The sequence below is a fragment of the Rhinolophus ferrumequinum genome, chromosome 5, assembly GCF_004115265.2.
Source record: "Rhinolophus ferrumequinum isolate MPI-CBG mRhiFer1 chromosome 5, mRhiFer1_v1.p, whole genome shotgun sequence".
Classification (NCBI taxonomy): Eukaryota; Metazoa; Chordata; class Mammalia; order Chiroptera; family Rhinolophidae; genus Rhinolophus; species Rhinolophus ferrumequinum.
Window position 1 is genome coordinate 87,162,737 of NC_046288.1, and position 8,194 is coordinate 87,170,930.

Sequence of the window (8,194 nt, forward strand, 5' to 3'; positions counted from 1 at the left end):
AGCGGGGTTAAGGGTGTAGGCACGGGGACACGCTGGCGCGGCCTCCCGCTCTCAGCAGGTTAGGGACCCAGAACCGTGCAGGTCAGGAAGGAGTGAGTGGACTGTTTGCAGTGGTGTGGACACCTAGAAATCCGCCGTGCTTCCCTGCGTTGCAGGTGTGTGAACAGGAATTGGGCATTTTAACAGCGTACCATTTACAGTAGTGTCGAAACAAGGAAGCTGTAGGGGATAGATCTGAGCTAGACGTGCAGGACCTGTGCACTGAGCGCTGTAAATGGTGCTGAGGTCAGCCAGAGCTGAATCAGTGGAGAGACGTGTGCACTGTGGGTGGGGGCTGTCCTCAGCTGCCCTTAGACCGGGACGCTCAAGGTCCCAGCAGCCTCTCTGTTGAAATTCACGACGTTATTTTGAAATGTACATGGAAATTCAAAGGACCTAAAAGAGCCAAGGTAGTGGTGAGGAGGTCAGCCTGTGCACTCAGTGAGGTGGTACTCAGCGTGTAGTGGACAGGGGGTCGGGGTCAGGGGTCAGGCAGATGCTATGTGTGTGTGCGTACAGTTCCAGCAACACAAACTAGTCTCGCGAGGGAAGGCAGGTCGGTGGGAGGGAGGGACACGTGGCACGACGAGGCGTCGAGGTGACAGCTGTCTCACGCGTGTCCATGTGTCAGATGACACATCCACGGGCGCACTCCTTCAGAGAAGACAGGATGGTGTCCACATGCGCTGTTGGCCTCGCGGAGCGGAGACCCCACTGCGTACACTGAACGCAACCTGTGCAGGTGATTTCCCATCAGGTGTCGTGGTTTCTTCCCAGGAGGAGGAAATAACCAAGGAGGAGATTGACATGCTCAGTGATGCTTGTTCAAAACTGAAGGAGCAGAAGTCATCCCTGACGAAAGAGAAGGAGGAGCTGGAGCTGCTGAAAGGGGACGTGCAGGAGTACAGCGAGGTGGGGTGTGGGGTGCGGGTGCCCTGGGATGGTGTGGGGTGCAGGTGCCCGGGGGCGTGGGGTGTGGGTAGCATGGTGTACAGCCGCCCTGGGGACATGGGTGCAGGTGCCCCGGGGTGTGGGGGGTGGCCCCCGGGGCAGTGTGAGGCTTGCTCCTGAGACCATGACTGCAAAGACGGTGGGTTGGCCGTCGTCAGGCCTGTGGTGCCAGTGCACCTCCATCAAGTATGGAATAAGCCAGCCAGGGGCCATTTGAGAGAAAACAGCCTTCTTAGTCAGTTGCTTCTTTAACTCCCTGCAGCTGTCGTATTGGGTCACTTTCTCCTGGAAGCTGGCCTGTCACCCTGCAGATGACGAACATCTGTCTTTTTTAGTTTCTTAACACGTGAAGGTATCAGGTGAATAATCTGGTCACTTGATAAGTGACACCTTGTTTTCATTTATGATTCCCCGAAAGAGACTTCTTTTAGTTAGTGATTTTTTAATTTTTTTTTTTTAAGGAAAACATGTCTTCGGATTATAAATATTACTCCCTAATCTGATTTAGAAGAACTGTGTTTTCACAGCTCTGTTGGGAAAAGATGACTAATTTTGAGACTGGTAAAAATAATTTGCCATTTTCTAAACTTAACTTCTGGCAAGCCTCTTGCTCTGTGGGTCCTGTCAGAGTCGGGTTTATCAGATGCTCTCGGCCTTTTCCTCATCCCTGCCCCGCCCACCCTCACTGGGAGTTTCGCTTCTGGGGAACAGCTAGCTTGGAATTTAAGGAGACACCATTGCTTGATTCTGTCATCCATTCATTTATTTTAAACAAAACATGAAGAAGGTTAGAGTTCAGAACAGATTCCGTGTCCTTTGCCACAAAACGTTAGAATTTGCAAAAATGAGCACATTTGTGTGCTGGAGACTAATGCACTGCACGGGGGGACAGCCTGGGGCGTTTCATGCTCAGGACACTGGTTTGGAATAATTTAATTACAGCAAGCTTCACAGTCAGGTTTGCTTTGAAGACAGTGTTTTTACAACTAAATAATTTCATTAGGACTTGCAAGAGATCAAGAAGGAACTTTCAAAGACTGGCAAAGAAATGGACGTGGAAGAATCTAAAGCCAGCAAGAGGCTGACCAAGAGGGTGCAGCAAATGATCAGCCAGATAGACGGGCTGCTCACGCAGCTGGAGGCCGACCAGCAGGCTGGCAGGCTGGGCCCGGCCGCCCCGGGCTCGCCCGCGGGGTGAGTGCGTGCCTTTCTGACTCAGGTGCAGCGCTCGGCTGCGGTGCCCAGCTCCCCCCTTGTGTTTTCCTGCCAGCTCTGAGTCCCTCGCCCCATACGCACTGCCATGCTGTCTGCCCTCAGCCACATCTCTCCCCAGGCAGCTGGCTCGCTGCCATTCCAGAGTGTACGTGGCTCACAGCCATCCCCCCAGAAGCCATGTGCCCTCTGACCTCGGCCATACTCAGCTCCACTTTCCTCATCGTTAGGATGCCTCTCGCCTCCTCCCTCTTCTTGAACCCCAACACACAGGCCCTCCGTAATGAACCCCATGGTGGGCCGGGCCACCTCTGCACTGATGTGTCCCAGATCCTGGGGGGAGGGCGGCGGCAGCTGTGGGGTGAATGAAATCACCCACCAGGTGGTAGGTAGTGACTGACACTCGGTGCCCCTGGGGGCAGGCCCTTCACCCCCAGACGAGCGTGGCATCTCCTGCTGTGCCCCGTGGTCTCATGCTGACCGCGTGCCGCCAACCTTGAGGAACACCGCCCAGTGAGCACGGGCAGCTACAGGGCTGGCTGGGGCTGCACACACGGGATCCAGGACCCAGAACCGTTGCCTCCTGTGTCCCCAGGGGAGGGGCTGAGGGAGGCCTGAGGGCGGGGCTGACCTGGCGGTGCAGGCCAGCCATGCCACATGCAGGCTGTCCCCCCAGGGAGACTGTCATCAGCGTCACTGAGCTCATCAATGCCATGAAGCAAATCAAGCACATTCCAGAAAACAAGCTCGTCAGCCTGGCTGCAGCACTGGATGAGAATAAGGACGGCAAGATCAACATTGACGACCTTGTGAAGGTGGGTGATGTGGCCCCGTCAGGGTTGGCCGGCTCACCCAGGCACTTTTTTGCAGACGCCTCCACCCGTGAGGCCCCGTGGCCTAGTCTCGACCCTCACTCTGCACACAAATGAAGCGCAGTGTAGTGAGAATGTCCCTTTGGAACAGGTCACCTGTTTTATGACAGGACACGGGGGGCCTTGGCTGGGTCTGGTGGTGAGGTGGCTGGGGTGTGCAGACCCCCAGGGTTGAGGTGTGTCCTGCTGTCCTCAGAGCCGGGCTTGGGGGCCGCCTGAGGTGACCCTGAAGGCACCACTCGGGCCCCTGGTGCCAGGGGGCTTGGGATGGGAGTGTGCTAGTCTGCGAAGGGCGTGCCTCACAGGTGGTTCTGGTGGCTCCCATCGGGAAGCTGGCTAGTGGGTTTTCACACACTCACCAGACTGTCTGCTTCATTCCGTTCAGTGGGAAGTGAGGTACTCACCGAGCGTCGTCACCTCGCCAGCAGCATAGGCTGGTAGGGCCGAGCCAGTGTCACCTGTGCCTTCCCAGGGGCCCCTCGGTGTGGACAGCAGCTCGGACGTCCACGCCCTGCCCTCTACCTGGGGGCCTCTGTCCAGGGCCGCCACTGGCTTCCCAAGGATGTGGCTTACAGCCTTGCTGTGCTGTCGGCCACCTTCTGTCACAGTCCTTCCTGCAGTCCAGGCCTCTGGTAGCTTGGAACCTGGACTGGGGCTTTGGGGCCTATTGGCCCCCTGGGGTGGAGGGTTCTGGTACGCTGAGGAGCAGGGCAGTGAGGACCCCAGGGGGACCCCCGGCTGGACAGTGTAGCATGCGAGTGCCAGTGGCGGTCTCAGCCTGGTGGCCCAGGAGACTGGTCCCGAGTTCCTTGTCCCTTTCCCGTGTATGTAGGTGATCGAGCTGGTGGACAAAGAAGACGTACATATCTCCACCAGCCAGGTGGCCGAGATTGTGGCAACACTGGAGAAAGAGGAGAAGGTGGAGGAGAAGGAGAAGAAGGAGAAGGCCAAGGAGAAGGAGGCTGCCGAGGTGAAGGGTTAGCTGCCCGCCACCGCCTCCAGCCGCGGCAGTGATTGCTCTGAGGTGATTCTTACTGACAAACGTAGTATTTTGTCTGGAATAAATCAGAAACTTCCATAATCAAGTAATTTTTAATTTTCACCATTCCATGAAGATCCAATCAGTCTGGAAGGCCCGAGCCCCTCCAGGGAATGTGTCTGCGTTCGCACCGTGGCTGCCGCAGCGGCCCCCTGGCTCACAGGTGGGCTCGGGCCCACGCCCTGCTGGTGCCCCGGGAGGAGAGGACCGGCCGCCTGGACGCCCAGCATGGCCCCCTCAGCCCTAGAGAAGACAGAGTCTGCCGACGCAGCTTCCTGAAGGCGTGTCATTAGGAGCGGCCGTGCTCATTGTCTCTCCCATCAGTAACCACGGAGGAAACGTCCGTTGATGGCGCCAAACCCCTGCAAAATCAGTGTCTCACGCACATTTCCTGTTCTCTGTGTATCAGCTCTGTTGATCTCCCTTTGATTTTCACCTTTAAGCAGTTACCGGTAGTTTCACCTGCCAGTCTGCCTGACTGGCGAGTGCCAGCAGTGTCAAGTACAGCGTGAGAGATGAGGGAAGCCCTCGCAGATGAAGCACTTCATGTCTGAGTGATTCATTGTGCTGTTGTGGCTTTTAGAACGTTTCCTAATCTGGATTGTCTCCACTTCATTGCCCTGTGGGTGGTTGGAGGGGCCCGGGACTGGCATGTCCACATGCCCGCGACCCTTTCGGCCCAGCTCCTCCAGCATGAGCAGGCAGCTGACTGTTCCCGGTGCTGTGGGGGGTGCCCCACGGGGCTTGCAGAAGCGTAGGCACCTGGCCGCCTGGGGCCTCTGCTCTGTCTGACCCACAAGAACATTCTTTTAGGAGATTCCAAACATAGGAATGGAAGACGTAGGAAAAAGGGGCCAGATTAGCCGGGGCTCGGAAATGAGAGCTGCTGAATTACTTGAAACTTGCTCAGCTGTTGAGGAAGAAACTTGACAAAACAGGAATAGGATTTTGTGCTCTGAGGTTAAACCTCTGCTCAGTAACAGTTGGGTTGTTACTTGAGCAGTAGCCTCTAGATGCTTCCTGGGTACTCACGAGCTGTCGTACATATTTCTGTGGCCGGATTTGCAGCTGTAGACAGCTTGCTTATGAGCTCTGCCCCTGTGCCCGCAACGGTGTCCGTCCTTCTGGGGAGCGGTGCGCTGGGCCCATTCGGGGTGCACGGCTCAGCCCTGCCCTCACCCTCGCTGCCTTTGCCGGGTGCCGTGCCTGCCCAGCGCTGCTGTCACTGCAGAACGCAGCTGCCCTCCTGCTCTGGAATTGCCCTTCCAGTCGTCTGCCACATGGGGACGCCACCAGCCCAGTGCTGCTGGGGCTTTGTGCATGCACATGGCACCAGCTGCCAGCGGGCACCTTTAGTGTTTGTGATGTGGGCAACTGTCTGCTATGGGCTCCTCCCTTCATTTGTCTTCACTTTTACTGTTGCAGCTGAAGCCAGGGTCCAGGTGCAGGTGTGATAAGTGATGGGCCCAGAAATGAGGCTCGTGTGACAAGGTGTTGGACAGGCAATTGTGCTTGGACCGCCCGTGCCATCAGGAGTGCCCTCTTTGTGCCCGCCTGAAAATGAACCGGGAAACCTTAGCACGTGTCCCCTCATGCGCTCCACCTATACGCCCAGTTTTTCAGTAGAGATTCCGGAAATTGGCACAGGGCTTCCAGAGTTGTTTTGGATGGAGTATGAAAATCCAGACTTTTAAAAATGAAGGCACCTTGTAATTTTTGAAGAATGACCTCCAGCCAGTAGTGCTCACTGTGGGGCCCTGGGGTGGCACCAGCGGGGCGGCACCTCCTGGACCCTGTGCAGTGCTGGCTGTTTCCACACGTCCTCCAAGGGTCCGAGAGCCAGCTCCCCCGAGTCTCTCTGTCCTGGGTTTACACGTGTAACCACCTTTTTTAGAAATAATGTTTTTATTGAAATATCAAATTAATGTTCCTGTAACAGCTTAAAGTCAGATTTCCACCTTGGCCAAGCCAAGGTCGAAAATGTCACGATTGTCTGAGAGTCTACCTTTGTGACAGCGGTATGGCCCAGGGTCTGGGTCTGGCCTTGCAGCAGATGGGCTTGGTGAGTGGGCCGTGGGTCTGGATGTGCTGCGTGAGGCCAGAGTCGGGGACCCTCACCTTCCGGAGGTCACTCCCTGGCCTCAGGAGTCCTCTTGTTCTGTGACACTGCCCTCCTCATCCCCTGTCACACTGTGTACCCAGCCTGATCTGTGTGCTGGTGACTAGACACGCAGTTTGATGTAAGGAGGTTTAATAAAGCGCTATCTTGATGACCTGTCGCCATGCAATGAATTATTTGTTCAGGTGAGGTGGCCACTGCCTAACCAGGCTCTCCCCAGCGCGGCCCTCAGTGTATGCCTTGGGCCGGGGATCCCAGGGGAAGCCAGTCCCTGGGCGGGCAGTGCTAGGACCCTGGCCGAGGGAATCACCCAGGAGAGCACAGGTCTGTTCTGGAAAACGGCCCCTGGGGGCAGGGACAGTGCTGCCCACGGGCGGTGGCCTCTGCGGCCTGAGGTGGCCAGCCCACCTCTCCCCCAGCTTGCATGCCTGGGCTCTGAAGGGGTGGCCTTCCTGCGGGAGAGCTGAGGCCTGGCCTGGAAGGTGGGCAGGGAAGCGCGGGATCCCAGCAGCAGGACAGGCACCAAGTGGTGTCCACATCCTCCCAGGCCCTCAGTGGACAGACCGCCCTATCCCAGCCTGGCTCAGGATGTCCAGCCTGGCTCAGGTGGCCTCATCCCTGCGTTGGCACCGGGCTCCTCAAGTGGTCGTGTGGCCTTTCATTCTTACTGAGTCCTGACACTGCCTGAGGGCTGCTCTCCCGTGTCCCGTCTCGCGCTGAGACTGGCCTTGGTTACTGTCCCCTTCTCTCCACAGGTGTTGAGGGTGCAGGTGAGGCCTTAGCCCTTGCCTTCCCCTGCCTGGCCCCGGGACCTGAGGTGTCCACCCAACCCCGCTGTGGTGTCCCAGCAGGCACCCAGATCCTTCATGTGGACCATATGTCTACTATGGGTCTGTCCTCAGGCCGGGCCCTGGGAGTTGGTGGCCGGGGACAGGTGCTGTGTGAACCTGCGGGCAGCTAGGGGTCTGCAGCGGCCGCCCCGAGACATGAGGCCATGTGAATCCGCGTTCAGAAGGCCACATAAAGGCCCCAGGGCTCCGGGGAGGCTGACTCTGGTGGGGCAGGGTTCACCTGCTGGGTGGGGGCTGAGGTCCAGGGCACACAGCAGCCAGCCTGAAGGGGCAGAACGAATATCGAAACAGCCAAATGCTGATTGTGAACAAAACCCAGGCACCTGCAGTGCTGCTCAGGGAGAGAAAAGCTAGTCGCCCCGCACGTGGAGGTCATCACACCGATGTCCCACTGAAAACAGGTGAGTGAAAGAGTTGGGTACTCCGCTGTCTTCTCGGGAGACGATAGGCCGTCAGAAGCTCTCCGTGGAGAATTACAGCTGACGGACGGCAAAAACGCTGGGCTGCACCCCCCTGCCCCGCAGCGCCCCTGGTGCCCTGGTCTGGGGCGGGGCGCTGGGTGACGGCGACGGGCTCGTGCCCAGCACTGCCCCACCCCCACCCCCGGGCAGCTTGCCGCCCCAGACGCCCAGCCAGGAAAGTCTGGGCAGCCCCACAGGACACAGCTGTCCCCCTCAGAGCTACCAGCAGAGGGAGGAAGGGCAGGGGCTCTTCCAGACTAGACGCTAAGGAGAGGCAGCTAGATGGGGTCCCGATTTAAAACATCCGGCAACCGCTGTGGGGAGATTGAGGACGTTCCACTCGGGCGGGAAGCGCGCGTTTCACGTGCGGTGACGCCCCCTGAAGACCCTGGGGCCGAGACCTGGGCACTGGCGTCCGAGTGTATTCACACACCCAGCTGGACGAGGGCGTGGAGTTGGTGTCCATCCTAGCGGGGCAGGTGGGGTGAGCCATCCCAGGCGGCGAAGGCACCGAGGGGCGCGAGGACAGGCCTGGAGGTGGAGTCTGCAGGCGGGGGGCGGGGCCGCGGGAGGAGGTGGAGCCAGGCAGGTGAGGGGCGGGGAGGCTGAGGACCGAGCGGCTCGTGACTGTCTGTCCGGCGCCCCAACCT

At 58.3% G+C, this 8,194-nt stretch overlaps 1 protein-coding gene across 3 annotated transcripts in view; it reads left to right on the forward strand.

Moving 5' to 3' along the window:
- The window catches only part of LETM1 (leucine zipper and EF-hand containing transmembrane protein 1), a 34,612-nt gene extending 28,226 nt beyond the window's left edge, over positions 1-6,386 (forward strand). For 2 of the 3 annotated variants that reach the window (XM_033105668.1, XM_033105670.1), the window contains exons 11-14: positions 817-951; positions 1,994-2,184; positions 2,879-3,017; positions 3,907-6,386. In XM_033105668.1, coding sequence (XP_032961559.1) covers positions 817-951; positions 1,994-2,184; positions 2,879-3,017; positions 3,907-4,056 — 615 coding nt within the window. In that variant the 3' untranslated portion in view covers positions 4,057-6,386. The remainder of the gene's footprint in view (positions 1-816; positions 952-1,993; positions 2,185-2,878; positions 3,018-3,906) is intronic. The other variant, XM_033105669.1, reaches the window with a different exon arrangement.
- The last annotated feature ends 1,808 nt before the right edge of the window (positions 6,387-8,194 follow it).